The 19512-nt window shown below is 44.8% G+C and overlaps 1 protein-coding gene across 1 annotated transcript in view; it reads right to left on the reverse strand.

The window, feature by feature from the left end:
• The window catches only part of BRINP1 (bone morphogenetic protein/retinoic acid inducible neural-specific 1), a gene marked incomplete at its 5' end in the record, with an annotated part of 26280 nt that extends 9580 nt beyond the window's left edge, over positions 1–16700 (reverse strand). The window contains 4 exons of the mRNA XM_009072693.1: positions 2489–2725; positions 8745–8850; positions 10261–10430; positions 16510–16700. Of these exons, the coding sequence (XP_009070941.1) occupies positions 2489–2725; positions 8745–8850; positions 10261–10430; positions 16510–16700 (704 nt within the window). The remainder of the gene's footprint in view (positions 1–2488; positions 2726–8744; positions 8851–10260; positions 10431–16509) is intronic.
• Positions 16701–19512: the final 2812 nt, after the last annotated feature.

Consider the following 19512-nt stretch of genomic DNA (forward strand, 5'->3'; position numbering starts at 1 on the left):
AGCATCACAGGCAGAACAGGACAGAGGGTCCAACCTCTGCAGAAGTGACATCAGAGTGAAATGGCCATGTCAGACTTCTCTTTCAAAGATGAAGCTTGCATTTTCTCCCAATGTTAAAAAAAACCCAAAAATAAATCCCATTTTCATCAGAAAACAATAGCCTTGAAAAAAAACAACCAACAAAACCCAAACAAATAAAACACCATCCCATGGCTTAATCAAAAGGGGTTGTTTAAATCCAGAAGCACAGGATTTTTTTGGCCAGCCACACTAAAATACCAAGAATAAGCAGTGTTATTTTGCTCAGTTCACACACGAGCAATGAAGCACAAGGCTAAAAACCTCCTGAGCCGATTCAAAGCAGCATCGGTTCACTGCAGCCTCCTTGACTTTGAAGATGCTATCCCAAATCACACCAACTCTTCTCTTGCCCTGCATGATTTTTTCAAATTAACAGAGGATCCAACACAGACCAGAAGCAGAATACAAATTTTCTAGGCTCTCAGCAGCTTCCTGTGCAAACGGTATTTGCTTTCAGAGCACTCATGTGCCTTTCAGTCCACTTTATTGGAAAAGCCTTCAGATGTCATCAGAGATTTCTCCTCTGCTGTTCATAATGAAGAAAATCCTCTAGTTATTGGGAATATTTATTAAAACAAAGAAGCAAAACACTAAGACTATAGCCTTTTGCGATAGCAACTTTCATCTCAAAGGATAAGTTCACGCATGATGCAACAAAGTGATGAATGAGATGCAGCAGCTTTAGACATAAAGATAATCACTCCATCTAGCCCTGAAAAGCCTCCAGCCCTGGGTGGAATATGGCTACAGCTCGGCAGAAATTGCACTGCAATGTGTCACTTTAACATGGCAAATGAAAAACACTTTCCCCCGCTGAAATCTCAAGAGGAGGAAGTCTGAATAGAATTATCTCCCCCAGTCTTTGCTTGGATCGAGTGCCACAAGGACAGAATGTAACCAGTCAAACAGTCACTGTGGGGCTGTTACTCCTCTCTCCATAGGGCTCTCACCTTCTCAGGGCCTGGGTTAGATCCTCTGAGAAGGTGAAGGGGTTTGATGAGTGGTGGCCAACCTGTGGCTCTTGAGGACCTTTTGTGATGATCCTGTGGCAGAACTAATGAGTGGTCACACGTAAGCAGTGGCAGAGCTGTGCTGGCAGCACTGCCAGAAATCCTACCTGCCTAGTCCTGAGCTGGCAAAGCTGCTGAAATCCACATTTTTGGTTTGCTCTGATGTTCCCACCCCATCCATGAATCTACAGAAACTCCCAGAAAACCTCTGACCTCTTCAGCTAGTGACCTTACTTCTTGAACTGCCCCAGCTCTGTGGCTCCCCACAGTATGTAGGAAGATCTTTTCAAGGTGGTTATTAGCCTCAGGCCATTAACTACAACTCAGATTTTGCTCAGCTGTGCACTGCATTGACAACATGAGTGGGACATAAGAATCTGTGCAGCAGCAGACACACCAGCAGGGTCCACATGTTGAAGCCCTCTGAGGAAACACCATCAGCTGCTCCATTTCAGCCATTAAAGGGACCTCCAGCATGAAGAAAGAAATTGCTGCTGTGAAAACTTATGAAGAGCAATTCTTCAGTGCCTTAAATCAAGCTAGAAATCAAGCCCTTTCTTCATAGTTTTCTTGCTTTAACCTGGAGAGTTATGATAATAATGATTAAAGAATCGGTGTTGGTATGTAACTGGTTAATACTAAGAGGTGAGATTCAACACAAGGACAGGTTCCTAGTGAAGTTCTGCTTGGTGCTTGTATGGCTTCAGGATAGACAGATAGGACAGGATTCACTGGTAATGTTGATCTTTCCTATCTCAAGCCCTTGTGATTGTGTATCCCTTGAGTACTACAGGACACTTACTATGGGTCAACTACTACTACCACCAGCATCAATGTGGAACAAACTGCTGACACCCCCAGGGTCACCCTGGGAGCAAGTGAAAGGAGGAGAGAAATGTTCAGACCAGCAGTCACTGGCACTGCAGGAGACAGAAGTCATTTTCCCTTGTCCTCTCTGTCTCAAATGAGGTGTCATCTGGCTGGTGTGTTCTGCCTCTGAATTGCCTTTCACCAAAGCAGAATAAATCATTCATGCAAATCTGAAAAGCAATTTCTGCATCATTCATATTGTGGAAGTTTCTCTGTAGAACTATTAAAAGAGAGATTCTGAACTGGTTTGATATGAAAAAAACCCCAGATTTTTAGTCAAACAAATACTTCCATGGAAAATATCCTTCTATACATAGAATTATGTGTGGTGTGTGTTCTTGTCTGTGTGTTTAATAGAGAAACAAAACTCCCTCAAGACTAAGATCATGGTTTTGAGTTCAATAGCCTCTACATTTCCCCCCCAAACTACAGCATTACACTGAGGGAAGAAAAGATTCTTACCTGGTATAACCTGACATGTTTCATTTGAAATAAATTCATTGGAAAATTGAGTTTTGCTTGATTACCTGAATTCTCCAGATCTTTATAGGCTTCTGTCCAGGTCTTGGCCATGTTTGCTAGTGTGTACTCCATGATCTGGATGTCAGTGATGGGGCAGTTGCACTGTGGGAACTCCTCAGCACACTGACAGCCACACTGGCTGTCACGACAGATGTACTCTCCCTCCCCATTGCACATGATGTAACTCAAGGCAGACTGGACAAACTTCTCTTGTAAATACTGAGGGAAGATGATCTGGAGACCTGGCAAGGAAACAAAAGGGATGGGAGGAGAAGGGGAGGGTGGGAATAAAGTCATTTCAGGTTATTTGTTGTTCTTTTCAAAACCTGTTTCATTAACAGCTTTGGAAAGCGATGCTGAGGAATTCAAAGCTGCTGGGATCTTCCTCTTGGAGCTGCCATGAGGGAGGAAGGTGGGGGACAAACTGATGCCTCCAGTGCAAGTAGTGAGTTAGCTGAGAGTAGAGCCCATCTGCTCTGTGACAGAAGGGTGACAAGTACCTTCCCCCTCTCCAATGCCCACCACACTCCCTTCATCCCAGTCCCAGATCCCAGTCCAGTCCAAAGCACCTGAAAGCAAAGCCTCCCTTATTCCCAGGTGTGGGTTTTTTAATCCCCTGAAACTAAGTGCTAGTTCAGAAGCAATGAGCATTATGCTGCTCTGACCTGTTTTGAGAGGTAGGCTAAATGGGTTTGGTACCACAGAAACAAGGAAAATACACACTGAAAGAGAAAATAAGAAAGAACAGAAAACAGAAGAAAGGAAAATAACACAGGGAGGGATTTATAAAAGCCCCTTGCAGAGTTAAGTGCCCAGCTCCCACAGCATAAATACAGGAGTTGGATACCCAAGTCTTTGCAGCTCACTCCCTGCTAGGAAGGCTACTTGCCAAATCCTATAAAAGTGCAAATGGATTTAGTGGCAATGATTTCAGTGGTGCTCTGAAGATTTACATTAGCTGAGAGAACTATCCCCATGTCTCTTTCTCCATAGCGAGTGTTTGTGTATCCATCCATCTGTGCAGGCATTAGTGTAAGTGTACCCTTGCTCAGGTACCAGAGGACATAATAACAGTTTAAGTGTTTGCCCTGTGCACAGTGTACATGTTTTTCCATCCTGTCCTCCTCCAGGCTCCCTCCAGCTCTCCCTGAGGAGTCACAGCTGTTTTCTTCTACCTGGCAAGTCCTGCTTGTCAGACTCTGTCAGTGTCTGTGGTGCACGAGGCAGATGACAATAACTTTGAGCGAGCCTTTCATGGGAAGCCTTTCCTGCTCAGCTCCTCATAAAAGGCCCAGGGATTGTAGAGTGGCAGCTAAAGGAGTTTATGGCCTGAGCAGCAGCACTGAACTCCAGTGTAACGAAGGCACGCGGGTCAATTACCCATCTGTTTGTGTTTCTGTTGCGCTGAATTACCGGATCCGTGGCTGACAGCTCAGTGGAGTGGAAGGAAAATCAGACAATAATTCAGAGGATGAGAGTGTGCAGGAATGGCAAAAAGGGCTGTGACCCCTTTCAGGAGTTCAGGCCCATCTCTGATGGGTCATGTTCACCTCAGACAAGAGAAAAGCAGTGGGCAGTGACCCCGGGACCCCCATTACCCTTTTGCTTTTGGATCCAGAGAGACACTTCAGTCTTGAGTAGGTCCCTCTGGAAGAGCAGGTTTGGGGGGATCAGGAGGCTGTGGAAGGCACAGGATCCTCTGTTTTCTCTCCCCTGGTCTCTGTGAGCACCATGCCTGGTGGCAGCAGCTGCTCTGCTGTCTGACCCGATTGGCAGCCAAGCACGGAGCAGTGACAGCCACCAGGCAGGATGAGCATGGAGCAGCCTTCAGCTGGAGATGTTTGTGACACTTAGACAAATATTGCAAGCTTGGAATTTGGCAGCACTGTGTCTGCACAGATCCTGCTGCCTTTTCTGTGATGTTACTGGGGCACAGGAAGGAACAAACCAAGAGCTGACCATTCTACAGCATCCCTGCAAACACCTCAAAACTAGCCTAAGGAGAATCAGCATTTTGAGGTCTTTTGGTCTTTTCCTTTGGTCTTTTCTGAGGTGTTTCTCAACAAGAAGCTCAGCTTTCTTCCTGCTGTCTTCAGGAAGTACTGAAGAGCAGCCTCTTTTAGGGATTGTAGTGAGAGGACAAGAGGGAGTGGTTTTACACTGAAAGGGGTTAGGTTTAGGTTAGATACACAGAAGAAATTCTTCCCTGTGAGGTGCTGAGGCTCTGGCACAGGTTGCCCAGAGGAGCTGCGGCTGCTCCATCCCTGGAAATATTCAAGGCCATGTTGGATGGGGCTTGGAGCAACCTGGGCTGGTGGAAGGTGTCCCTGCCCATGGCAGGGGTTGGAATGAGATGAGCTTTAATGTCCTTCCAACCCAAACCATTCTGTGACTCTGTGATTGATCTGAAGTGATCACTACAGGGGGATGGTCCCTTGTCAAACCTTCACACTGACACTGGGGATGGCTCCACCTGTGAGGAGCCAAAACTTCCCTTCAGGATGGAATCAGAGTGCATTGTTACTGGAGAACTGATCCACAAAAGGGGCTGGGAGAGCCCAAAGGCAGCTGGACTCACTGAGCTTTCAAACTCACAGGAGAGTGGGGCTGGATGTCTTGATGTGCATTGATTCTTTATTCATGGTCCAAGTTCCATGAATACATTTTTCCACTCTTCTTCACAGAGGAGCAACCTGCTCTAGCCTCACCCTTCAAATATGACCAGATTACCTCAGGCTCTTCAGCTCACCTTATCTTCTCTTTGATTTTTAACTTGGAAACAGCACGACAAGGTATTTGGTCCAAGCTACAAATGATACTGGATTTGGAGATTACTTTTTGTCCTGGAGGGAATAGGGATGAAAAAAAAGGCCATTGCCATGGGGGTAACCCTTCAATCCAAGCCAGGGGCCATAAGGAATGAACTCATCCCCCACAACAGTCTCAGTAGCTGATAAGAGATGAAGAAAGTGCATTTGCTTGTGATGAGTGTTAGGGAAAATACCTTATTTTTGGAGGTAACTTGTTGGTCAGGAGAACTTCTGCCTCTCTGTAAAGCACAAAGTTCCTCTTTAAAAATTAAGAGCAGCACAGATTTGATATAGGTTTATCTTAAATAACTACAGGCAGAATATGAAGTGTCTGACAAGGGAACATGTCCTTAATTCACCTAGAAAAACTATTAGAGAGAGATGTTTGCCTTTGGACTGTATATAAAAGGCTTCCTGCATTAAAAGAGGTAAATTTCCCCAGTTCTAAATTAGAGCTATTTGAAACATTTTCCACAGAAGAGTTCTCTGTTGAAAATGCAGTTTCATTGAAGCATTTTGTGAGAGCATGTTGACTCCAAAAGCACTTTTGACTTTCTAAATGTATTTTTTCATACTTCCTCATTTCGCGTCACTGAAAAGCTGAAATGTTTTTTGTTGTCATTACTGCTTTGCCCATCCTGGCAAAGGCTTTAATAGCACTTGTAATGTAAATTCTAATATTATATTATCATCTATATTATATAGCTATATAATATATCTATACATAGGTGTTTGTGCATAATATATATGTGTATTTATACATATAGGTCTTTGTATATATAGGGTAATATAATAATAAATATGCTAATGTAATATAGTTCATATTATATATTCATACATAACATTATATATTATGTATGATAATATATTACCCTATTTGATGTAACAAACTACCTAATAGTCAATATTCCCTGTTTAATGTTGCAATGTTTAGAACAGCACAGAAGGATTTTACCTTATTGAATCAGTGCCATGCCACAATATTTACATATGCTGTCAATAACAATATTGACATAACAGGATGTGTCTCTGGAATTTTCATTTCCTAAAACTTTTCAAAATGTTGTTTTCACTCAAATTTAACAATTTTAGCCTAGGACACTTGTCCAGGAAACACAAATTCCCATTTCCCACCAGCTGTAGAGCTGCTGACATCTTCCTCTCCCATGTTCTGGTGCTCTTTTCCAGGCAGCTCTACCTACCACGTTGGAGGTAGAGGCAGGTGAAGGGATGGTTTCATGCTGGTGGCAGGGGCAGGAGGATACAAAGTGCACATATGTACAGTTACCTGGGAGATCCTGCTCCAAAACAGGATCCCCAAGTCCTGTGCAGGGAAGCTGCACCAGCACACAGCCCTCCACACACACAGGACAGGGATTCTGCTCCAGGGAGCACTGGAAAAAGGGAAATTTGAGCTCTGTGATAAATATTGTATATATATCCCCCAATGCAGGCATCTGATACAGATGTACATGCATCTTGGGTCCACATGGATGCTGGTTTATAAATTAGTGATTCTTTCCTGTCCATGTAGCCACAGAGTGCAGGATCAGACACCCTGCACTGTCCTTCTCTGGAATCTCCAGGCTGGCCAACATTCCCAAACCCTATGTGCTGTCATGAAGGTAGCTTAGCTCTGGTTCATAGAATCACAGAATCATTTAGGTTGGAAAAGACCTCCAAGATCATTGAGTCCAACCTTTGAGCAACACCAGTTGACCTTGCCAACAAAGCCACAGCACTAAGTGCCACGTTCCAGCTGTTGCATCTCCTAAGGGCCTGGCTTTGAACCCACAGCTCAAGGCTGGGTGGCAGCAAGTTCAGAAACAGAAATTCTCCCTGTCATGAAGAAGCTGCTCTTTTATTGAGCCAGGCTCAGAGCTGGAGTGACATGAAGGCAGTAACATGGATTTCTGTCAGCAGCTCATGCTCGGCTGCTAATCAGATCAGAGGAGACTCGGTCACGATCCATTACCTGCTGCAGCCCTAATTCCTAATGAGGCCTCTCAGAGCAGAGGAAGGATCCCAGGTAATTATCCCAAGAACCACACTCCACATTAGGTAGAAAATTCAGGTGTAGCTTTAAAGGTCACCTTGTTCTATTAGGACAAGTTCCTGTCTTCTTCCCTTCCTTCACTGTCTCCCTTGGCTTGAGTCTTGCCTCTCTGCACTGGTTTATGCCATGAAGCTTCATGAAACCCAAGTGTGGCTGATCCCCAAGGTCCTCTGTCTGCTCCCATCAGAAATCACATTCTCATCAACCTTACATCCTTTCTCTCTCCTAATTTTTCCCTTTTCCTCTGCCTCCTTTCCCCTCCCTTGGTTTCTCTCTTCTCTTGTAGGATCAGATAGCCAATAGAGGTCTATTGATTTACCTACTTGTCTGCCTATACCCAAAGCTGCCTGCTGATTTAGCTGTTTACTTAGTTATCTGATGTGTCATGCTTGGGGTTTCATTACCAGCAGCCATCATCACAGAATACAAAACCCCTCAAATTGCTTATTGTTAATTAGGTAAGAACCAGAACTCAGTGATTTGGATAATCACTGGAACAGTGCAAACAACCTGCCTATTATTTTTAAAGGCAAATAATAACAACAATAATAATATATCCACAACATTACTCGGTAAATGAAACCCAGTTTCTGTGAAACCAAAGATTAAAACAGCACTTGCCAAATTATACTCAAAGCGGAAGATGTAATGTAGCCCATTCATCTGAAAAATTAAAACTTGTGCAAGTACAAGGATTCCAGAAATAAAACCATCTGGGCAAATGAGCAATTAAATCCCACATTTCCTTATTTTGTCAAAAAAAACGCTTGGGAATAACCTTAGTAAATTACACAGCCAGTGAATTTCCTCCTTCTACTGAAGTTGACTTCCTGCTAACCAGCATGTATTTATTTATTAATTCAGTCATGACCTCTATCTGTTGACTTCTGGACTAGCTCCCCAGCTGGGACTGAAGCCATGGCTTCTAGCATCCAAATAAAACCTCGATGACTTTTCCCAAAGATTACAGTCATTAGAGAGTCCTAAAAGCTGATCTGCAAACCTCTTACCAAATCAGCAATTTGGGAGGGGCAAAGAGACGTGGACTGAATGTTCCTTCGATATTGACGGGAAAGGTCACATGTTTTTATATTGGTGTATGTATAATACACAGAAGTCCATCAAAATTCAATGGCAAGGGGTGCTCAGACTCTTCAGTGGGGCCAGTCTGCAGTACCTTGTGCCTTTAGCTCAGTGCCTGGCAAGCCCTGGCTCTGCTCTGCTGAGCATCATCCGAAGCCACCAGAAGCCACTGGTTGTGCTTCAAGGGACTTACAGTGAAGGCAGAATCACAGCAAGCTGAGGAGGGGAAAAGACTAGGAAAAAGGGCTCCACCTGTCTCATTTCCCACCCCCCTTCCATGCCCTGCACTGCCATCTCATTGCTGTGCCCTACCTTGCAGGTGGAGTTTGCTCTCAGTGCTTTGCAGAAGGACAGAACTCACAGAGTCCAGATTGTCGTAGCTGTTACAGCCCAGGGGGCCAGTCCGAGTTTCTGTTACCTGTGGAGGATGTAGAAAAGACAGTGTTGCCTTTGACTGCAGCACCACACCTTCCCCAGGCTTTTTCAAACCTTATCATACAATGACTGCTTGTCACAACCCAAAACACATCTTCCCTAACTGTTGTGCCCCACCCCAGACAGACATGGTTAACGTTTGGTGCACTCGTAAGCAGAAAAACCAGAACGAATTGTGCCTGATTTCTTTATGGTACTGCTTGTTACTGTGAGCTTGGCAATGGGATCCTGCAGATTGAGGTTTCTCATAGAGGATCTCCATTAGAGAACATCAGAAGCCAGTAGAGGACTTATTCCCTGGCTTCTCTTACTGGAAAGCAAGAAGCAGAGATGGATTGCCAGCCCACAATGGTTCCTAGTGCTCACACGACATATGTGAACACCATCTTTGTGCTGAGGATAGATGGAGGCACAGATGACCTGCAGAGCTGTTGCTGTTGGTTTCCAGCCATGGAGGAGAACTGCCCTTCCAGAATTCACCGTGGGTGATTATCTGCTGTCACTGTTTCAATATCTCAATACAATTTCCCATCCAGAAGGGAACAGACTCAGCCACGAGACACCACAGAACAATAACGAGAGCTGAAACCTTTCAGAAATGGCTAACAATGATGACTCCATCCACATCACCTTCCCTGGAGTGAACCCTGCAACAATAAAATCCCTGCCCAGTGCAGGATGATTGCTTTCAGAGATGGCAGCCTTTGTCTGCAGAGCCATTTTCCCTGTTTTGTATGTTCTGAGCAGCTTCCCTTCCTTCCTGCTGCAACCCCAAGCTGTCTCTCAGTCCATTTCATTCCAGATGCCTCAGTAATGCCACACTGAGTTTTTCACCTTTTCTTGTAGTAAATTCAGCTGAGAGATGTCTAGCAGTCTTACACCCACAAGAGAAAAATACTTCTAGGTGGCACAGGGTTCATTTCACAGATTTGTCTTTCCCTTCCAACCTCCAGCACTGATCTGGATTCTCAGTTCCTTCTCTCCCTTCCAGAAATCACTGTCACACTTTGTGGAAGTCTCCTATCATAAAATCATAAAATTTTAGGGGTTGGAATGGACCTTACAGATCATCTAGTCCCAACCCCCTGTGATGGGCAGGGACTCCTCCCCACTAGATCAGGTTGCTCAAGGCCTCACCCAGCCTGGCTTTGAACTCCTACATAACCTATCCTACATAACCATCAGACTGAATGCCCATCTCTTTCCAGATATTACTGGCCCTGGGGAAATCAATTCCTCAATAAGGTCCATAAGAGAAAAATTAACTCTGGGAACAAACCAACTTGTGATCAAAAAAGACATCATACTGGAATGGCAATGTCCTGCCCCAAATCCCTACGGTATTGGTATGGGCACACAATGTTCTTTCTCCTCCTAAGGCAAGATATAGTACCTTGATTGCTCCGGTAGAGATCTGGATCTCATGGAGTCTCCTCATGGTGCCATCACGGTCTACAAAGTAGGAGGAAGCGAGTTGGTGCAATGCTTCGACGCTCTGGGTGGCGTTTCCAGACTTCCTGTCGAGGCGGCTCTTGTCCATGTACATGGTCAAGGCCTCCTCTCCTGCAGCAGAAAGAAAAGGAGATGTCAGGCTGCCATGTAGGGTCATCTTACCAGGAACAAATGGTGTCATCAGTTGCACCTAAAGACAGAAAAGTCTGACACCTAAAGCACTCTTGAAGGAATCCACCCTTCCTCACCAGCTTCAGAACCAAAGTGTGATATATATATATATATATATATGAACCTCCTTCTCTATTCACCCAGAAAGTTCAGGTCCACCAGACTTGTACATTATCTCCACTGAATTCAGCAGGCAACATTTTGAACATTGATTAGCCAGCAGAGCTTTGGCACAACTGCTGGGAAAGACTTAGGCCATTTGTCTCACTCAAAGAACATTTTCTCTGTGGACAGAGCTTCTAGATGATGCACACCTGACAGGAGAAGGTGCCACTTTTAAGCAAGTCTAACCTAATTTTTAGAAGGAATAAATGATGGTTGCAAACAGGACATGGTTGTGTGGGTGGGTACAGAGGACAAATAAATGCTAGTTGTACATCTTCAGCTTCCAGTGACCATGAAAAAGGGGGAGAGTAAAGGAGAGCAATCAAAGAAAAGAGAAAATAAGAAAGTTAATTTAAACTAACTACCCTTCCTGCATTTCATCCTGTCCCAGAGTGTCAGTCAAAAAATTTAAGTGGAGAGTGAAAGACATTGTACAAGATAAGGGACAAGAGGTGATTTTGAACCACAGAGAATCTGGGAGTGAAGCAGTTAAGAGCTGCTAAACGTCAGCACAAACCTGAATGTAACAAAACTCATCTGAAAAGGACATGAAGCTGAGAAGTAATATTTACTTAAAAGTTTAATTTGTGCTGGATGAGCCAGATTAAAATCCAGTCCATTCTTAACACAAAGCTGGCACTATAGGAGGACTAAAAAGGTAGAATGCCATCCTCCACCCTCAACACATGAAGCTCTGGTTTTAATAAATGAAGAGATAACTACAGTAGGAATGTGCAATTCCTACAGAACTCCCTTCATGTAAAGAGTGGTACTTGTTGTGATATGATGGAGGAGCTGCTGATGAACACACAGCCTCTGGCAATGATAGCATGGGCAAAGAGAATGTACCACCACTTCTAAGGCCAAGATATATTTTGCTCTTCATCATCTTTGCATATTTTTTTAAGAGAACAAGGACTTACTTTTCTTTAAAATTCTTAGTAGCTGAAATTATTTGATTTCTCCAAATTATTTCTTTTACTGCATACATGAAATAAAAAAAAAAACAAACCAATCCCAGTAAGCCTTCCCTTTCACTTTCCCTGGAAAATTTCCAGCTTTTATCTGGAAGCCAAATGCCTGAAAACAAACCAAAAATATTCTGGCTGAAAATCAAAATATTTTTATTAGATTTCAGTTTTTCAAGCACTAGTTATGTTGAATATTCAGCCTTTGGCTTTGAGCTGAAAACTGGATATTTTTTGGTGAAAAGAAGATACTTTACAAGGAAAGAATTGATCAGTTGAAATCTTTTAATTGGCTTCACGGGAGCTAAGTGGAAAAGTTTGGCATGTAAAAACTTTCTCTTTACTATTTTGTTATAAATAGCAGACTATCCTTTGACCACGATCAAAGTTGGGGTAGTAACAGTATCACCATTGTTACTTCTCACAAAAAACACTTCCCCTGGAAAATGACCAGCTTTGATTTCCTTTATCACCACTGACATTATTATGCATTGAGCATGTGAGGAGACCTTGGCAGGGATCAAGGCTCTGTCACATCAGGCTCTGTGCACACAAACAGAAAGATAGTCCATGTCCCAGAGGATTTAAGCCCTGAGACACAACAGGTGCTGCAGCAAACAGCCAGCAAAGCACAGGTAATGAGGTGGCTGTGATCAGTGTGAGGAACAGCAGTCACTGCACACCAGACACCTGAGCACTTTGCAGCTTTCCTCTTTTGGGGGAGTTTTTCTAGGGGATTTGAAGGGAGGCCAGACTTTGTGAGTTTTCAGGAGTCAACTCATTTACCACCAAAAGGAGATCTGCGTGGGCATTAGTCAAGAGGTTTGGGGGCAGAGAGGCTGCAGCAGTGTGGACGTGTATTTTGAGCCAGAAGTTGTCTATTTTTTGTGTGATGGAAGTATTTAACTGCACAGAAACACAGCAGACATAAATGATGCTTTGCTACCATTTTGTGAGGCTGTGACAGAAGTAGGAAGAATCATAGAATTTTAGGGGTTGGAATGGACCTTACAGATCATCCAGCCCCAAGCCCTGCCCTGGGCAGGGACAAATCCTCACTAGATCAGGTTGCTCAAGGCTTCATCCAACCTGGCTGTGAACACTGCCAGGGTTGGGGCAGCCAGCCTCCCTGGGCAACCTGGGACAGTGTCTCACCACCCTCACAGGGAAACACTTTTTCCTAATATCTAGCCTAAATTTCCCCTCCTTCAATTTGAACCCATTATCCCTTCTCCTGTCACTGCAGTTCCTAACCAAGAGTCCCTCTGCAGCTTCTCTGGAGCCCCTGCAGACACTGAAAGGCTTCTCCAGGCTGAACAGCCCCAACAGCCTCAGCCTGTCCTTATAGGGGAGATGTTCCAGTCCTCTTAGCAACTTTGTGGTCTCCTCTGGACTTGCTGCAACAGTTCCATGCCCTTCTTATTTTGAGGGCACCAGAACTGGGTACGCAGTAATGGGTTAATTAAGACATGGGTTAATTCTCCCCTTAGCTGTAATTCGTAGAAGAACCTGTTGGATCCAGCCATCAACTCTTTGTTAATTCCAGCAGTAACTGGAAAAAAAAGCTTTTTCTGGAAGAATGCCATGCTTTCTATTAATAGTCAAGGCACAAAAATCAGGAGTTTTTCATTCCAGACTGGTTCAAGAGGTATGCTGGTGTTGAGATGCCTTGGCCAGAGAGCAGGCAGAAGTCTAGGTTGAATCACAGCAGGCATTGGTGTCAGATCACCAGGAGATCCACCACTGGCTTCCAGGCCCTAGACAATATGACACAGACACTGAGAATCTCCAACAGCTCTAGACATCAGAGAAGAGAAACCTGTGCCCTAGAGCATTTGGGATCAGTGATTTCCCCACAAAAGCTGCAATTTTTCCTCCCTGAGGTGTTCTGACCCCTCCACTGGGAAGGAGAGGAAGAAAATAGAAAAATAAAGCCCCTGAGATCCATTGCTTTTCCTGAGGGGCAAATACTGTCCCCTAGGAGTGAGGGATGCTGAGCAGAAACACATTGCTGCTGGAAACCTACTGTGTGTACGTGTGTGCAGACTGGAAAAGCACAGCATCCCTCTGGAAAGGGACACATGGGAAAGAACCTCTTAGATCAAGATGGTTAACAGAGTTTTGCTGCATTATTATGGCTTCATTTCTCTTTTATTAAGAGGATGTTCTGTTCAAAGTTGTTTTTCTTTTAGGACTTTGCTTGCAAATTGGCTCTCGGCTCTGTGTGCTCCATCCCAGAGCATCGATGCCCTCAAAATGACTCTTCACCAATCCCTCTGGCAGAAGTCAGCTGGGGCAGAGCTGGGGTTTATTGGGCTCTGGGGGCACCTGGCTGCTCTGTAGGTTGAAAGGCTCAGAGCTGTTCCTCATGAGACCAGGTGTGAAAATAGCTGCTGTGTTCAGGTGGGCTGGGCTGATCCATCCCCAGCCTCCTGGGCTCCATGCAACAGCTGCTGCTTAAAAGCCAAACAATTTCCTGTGTGTTTGTCACTCGTTTGCAACCTAATAAAGACATCAGGCTGAGTTACAAACAACTGCAATCCAGGGCAGAATGCTTGGAACTTTTCTGAGGAGACACGAGGTCTTGGGAGAGCAAGTGTCTGGTTTTCTATCCCATTGGTCTTGTTTAGCCCACAGCCTGTGATTAGACTTTGTCCTCTGTGCATAATGCATGCCCAGCTACATCTACATTTTTCCTGGGACTGCCATTGCCAAGATAAATCCTTCTTGTCTCCCCTACCATTGCTCACCATGCTCCAGGCTGGTGGAGCATTTAGATCTCCTCTCCAACACTAGCTCTCACTACAAGCCTCTGCATATTTAAAGTTGTTGTGTTGTAAAATCAGAAGAAACAAGCCCCTGTGAATAATTCACAGCCTCATCCAGGCAAAATTAAAAATATATTTTACCATCAAAGGTCTTTCCTATTTCGAATTTCCACAGATGTGAGTGGCAAGAAGAAAGAGGCATGTCAATGGAAAGAGAAGCAAACCCACAAAAAAATCTCTCCCTTCACTTGGCTGTCTTGGGCTCTGTAAAACATGGGCCTGAAAAGTGATTTCCTCAATAAAAAGCAGTTCATCTTTACAGAGACTTCATTAAGGACTGATGCAGGCAGTCACTTGTACTCTTCAATGCTTGCAAAGCTGCTTCCTCTCACATTTCTTGCTGATGGAGTGGACAGTTGGAGTGTCTGGACTGGAAGAGCAGCCTGAGGATCCCTGAAGGATGTTGCCACACCAGAGCCCATTTGACTTCAGTGGAACTAAGCCAATTTACCTCCCACCTAATCTGTGCATGAGTCATAAGCACCCATCTCATCTCGTCTCTGTCTCATCCCAGTGTCTGCAGAAGGATTTGGGGACAGACAGATGGCCAGAAATTCCTCAAAGTTCACTATAAACTTCACAATGTGGCAAGGCTAGAGGTGAGGTCCATCAGAAGGAGCAACAACAAATACATCCTAAAATTAAGTCTTTACCACTGCAGATTCCTTCTCACAGATAGTTCTCAGAAGAAAGGCATTTAAGTGAAAGAAAAGCACACCCCAAAGGGGTAAAGAATGGTGAAAATAGTATAAGAGAGGAGAAAAATAAATCAGCAGCAAATATCAATAGGAGCTGCTGATTTTCCCCCTTCCCATGTTCAATACTCACTACTCAAAATGTTTATGCAGCACCACCAGCATTGCACACTCATGGGTTCATGGCCCTACAGTGCTCTCTCTGATGTCATCATTGTGTGCTCACACAGACCTCTCTGCAGCCCTTGCAAATACATTTGGAATTTTACTTAACTGCTGTTTTTTTCCAAAGCCTACTCCTTACTGTTTTCACTTGTGCATTCAGCACAGGCCTTCTGGCTGTCTCTTCCCCTCTGCACACTCTCCCTGACCAGCTCCTTGAACTCCCCTTAAAAAAGGAGCTCTTTAAAATTCCTCCAGTCACAGCAAGAAAGAATGTTTTTCCCCACTGCATTTGTTTTCATTCTGTAACAAAGAGGGATCAACACATTCTATTATGGAGCTAAGGACAGCAGTGCAGGGATGACAGACAGGTTCCTTGGCTGAATGATGTGTTTCTCCTCACACACACACTGCTGGCAGAGGAGCACAGATGCACACATAGCACAGGTGCTGAACTCACACACCTTGTGCTGTGAATTCATTTGCCAAGGCTATTTGTGCTCTGGGACTCTCACACCATCTCACAGCATCTGACAATGAGACAGGTTTGAGCTGGGGGAGCTGCAGCCTGGCCCTGTGCTCCCAGTCAGCCCCTTACCCAGCGTGGCCATGGTTCCAGAATCAGAGTGGGTCAGGTTGGAAGGGACCACAGTGGGTCATCTGCTCCAACCTCTCTGCTCAAGCAGGGTCATCCCAGAGCATATGGCACAGGATTGCACCTAGATGGTTCTGGAGTATGTCCAGTGAGAGAGACTCCACACCTTCTCCAGGCAACTTATGCCAGTGCTTGGCCACTGCACAGGAAAAGTTCTTCCTCATGTAACTGTGCCAGTGCTTGGCACAGGAGAAGTTCTTCCTCATGTTCAGGTGAAAATTCCTGTGCATCAGTTCCTGCCTGTCACCTCTTGCCCTATTGCTTGGCACCACAGAGCAGAACCTGCTCCAGCCTCTGACACATTCCCATAGATACTGACAGACACTGATAAGGTCCTTCTCAACAAGCACAACTCCCTCAGCCTGTCCTCATAAGAGAGATGTTCCAGTCCCCTCATCATCTTTATTGCCTTCTGCTGGACCTGCTCCAGGAGCTCCATGTCTGTCTCGACATGAGGAGCTCAGAACTGGCCCCATTTGCAGTGCTGCCCAATACATTCACCAGCACCCCCACCCCCGTGAGAACACAGCCCAGGCTGCCACCTACCTCCCAGGGTGGCAGAGATGAGGATGTGGGTGCCGTACTTTTTGATGATGGTGTCAATGAACTGCTGCGTGGTGGGTCTCCTGCCCAGGAGGCGGATGCTCCTCTGAAACTCAGGCATCAGGGGCAGTGGGTTGTGGAGCAGGTCCCTCCGCTCGATGGCTGTGTTCCTCACCTTCCAACGGGCAAACTCCCTACGTGACAACACAGGAACACAACAGGGGTGAGGCTTCAGTCTGGAGGGGCAGGGAGAGTCACCAAGGGCAGGAAAGGAGGATGGAGAAGGGGAAAATCCTGTTGGATACCCCCACATGGATACACACGTGAGGCCACAAGGCTGGACAGAGGGGAAGGGGGAGGAGAAGAGGAAAAGCAAGACATTACTGCACAATAACAATATACTTTGAGGATCAGGGGCTGGGCTGATGAGGAGGTGGCACTGGAGTCTCCAGAGATGCCTGGCAGAGAGCTGCATTTCCCAACTGGTCCTCTCACTCTCACACACTTTGGGGTCTTACACCTCCCAATAAAGCAGCACATTCTGATCTCAGTCAGCAAAAGTGCTGGTCAGTTAGACCATAGATCCAGCCCAATCTGATCATTATGATGTCCCTATTGCCCACAAGCCTTCCTAGCACACTTTTGCAACACAAGGCTGAAGGAAACACATTTTCTCCAAACGTCTCAATCTTTCAGCACCAGGAGTAAAGCAAAAGATCATTTTGAAAAACAATTTCTGAGATAAACCATCTAAAAGGATCGATTCAGATACAAGCAGAGGCCACAATGAAAGTGGAGGGTTTGTTTGTTTGTCTTTTATTTTTAAAAAAAACCAAACCAAACCAAAGTGATGCTCAAATCCAGGCTTTTAAACAATGAGAACAACTGGGAAAAAAAAGGAAAGTTAATGTTTGCAAAAGCAGCTCTTTATTGCAGGTATCCATTTTGCAACGACACAGAGGGAAATGCCTAGAGAAAGCCTTGCACACCTGCAATCTGAAAATCAGGCCTCTGAAACATCACCAGCTGAGCACCTGAAAAATGAGAAACCCATTAATGTCCTTTGAAAAATATTGAGCAAGACCTTCTTAAAAGGAAAGGATATTATTTATACCTCCTCTCCTACAATGCATCTGGCTCTATCTGAAGTTATCTCCCAGATCATCATCATCTCACAAGCTTCTCTGTCGCTTTTCATTCCCTTATTCCTGTAACTTGGGTTTAAGACAAAAATTTAATTTAGATTAGAGGTATTGTAGTTTAACCTTAGCTGGAAACTCAGCCCCACACAGATGCTGGCTCACTCACCCCCAGGGAGGGAAAGAATTGGAAGGGTGAAAGCAAAAGAACTTGTGAGTTGAGATAAAGACAGTTTAACAGGTAAAGCAAAAGCTTCATAGACAAACAAAGCAAACCAAGGAATTCATTCCCCACTTCCCATCACAGGCAGATGTACAGCCACCCCCAGGATAGCAGGGATCCATCACATTGCCTGAAGATGACAAACACCATCATGCTGCACATCACCCCCTTCTCCTCCTTCCCCAGCTCTACATGCTGAGCATGGATCCATATGGTGTGGGATAGCCCTGGGGTTAGCTGTCCTGGCTGTGTCCCTTCCCAAACCCTTGTGCACCCCCAACCTCTGTGCTGGTGGAGTGGGATGAGAGGCAGAAAAGCCCTTACCTCTGTGTAAGTGCTGCTCAGTGATAGGTAAAACATCCCTGTGTTATCAACACTTTTTCCAGCACAAATCCAAAACACAGCTCCATACCAGCTACTATGGAAAAAAATTCACTTCATCCCAGTGTTACAGGAGAAATTTGATTAACTTTGTTCTCTGAATAGCCTTGTTTAGCATTAGAGGCTCAGCATTAGCAGCTAAAGCAGCTGAAGCTTTTGCCTGTGAGAGCTAACTGAGAGTAAACTTTTTGGAGAAAATTAATACCAAATTAACAAAGAACTGGCTGGATTTAGCAGATATGAGTGGAATGAAGTTAAGAAGACAATTCCTAGAGAATGAAGTAACTTCAGAAGAAAACCAGCCCAGTGACAGTGAAAAGCAATAAAAAATCAAGAGATGACTGAGCAAGATTAAGTGACTAGAGTTGGGGTTGGACTTGAGGGGAGGGTGATGGGTGGTATAACTGAGACACATGAACTGGGGTAGGGGTCTTTCTCTGGAGGCTCAAGATGTGACCTAAGAACTAATAAAAGACTAATTGGAAACCTTCCCTCAGGCTTGGCACTCTCAGCAGGATCCTAGGGTCGAACCCTGTAGCAGTGGCTGCTGTGCAATAATCCATAACACCCAGTCAAAACCAGCACAGTAGGAATGACAATACCTGGCACTGCTGGGCACTTCCTATCAATGTGTGTCAACCAGCATGACAATCCCACTGGGCTGGCAGAGAACCTCAGATACAGGCAGATTCAGGAGAGGCTGTAAATTCACTGCCAAGCCAGGATCACAAACCAGATCTTTTTTCCCCAGGTTGATTCTACCCCCAGTCCACTCCATGTGTGTTAGCTTATTTGACTTAATGCAATTATGCATGTATTTATTTTGATTACACCCCATCACAACACCCCGTGCTGCCTAACAGCAGTTGTATCCATTAAAATAGCAAAGTGCCAGTTATTTGCTTCAAAATATCTCCTTACACCTGAGCTAATGCCCCTTCTGTAGCTCCCAGGATTTCACAAACCAAGCAGAAATGCCAAAACAAAACGCAACTCTTACTACATTAAAAGTAGAATCAGTGTCAAACCTTGAAATCTACAGAAACTTTGTTTTTTTCTAGAAAAAACTCTGTCAAAAGGCCAAAAATACCCCAAACTCAACCCCTCAAAAAACCCCATACACCAGGTGTGATGAAAACAGTCCATTGGCTCCAAAGCTGTCTGAAGATAGCAAGTACATCCCCAGTGTCCATGTATTCTCTACACAGAGCAGAACATGGTTTTAATCTGCTGTCCCAGAATAGTGTAAAATTCCAGTACTTA

The sequence above is a fragment of the Acanthisitta chloris genome, unplaced genomic scaffold (genome assembly GCF_000695815.1).
Source record: "Acanthisitta chloris isolate BGI_N310 unplaced genomic scaffold, ASM69581v1 scaffold18274, whole genome shotgun sequence".
Taxonomy (NCBI): Eukaryota; Metazoa; Chordata; class Aves; order Passeriformes; family Acanthisittidae; genus Acanthisitta; species Acanthisitta chloris.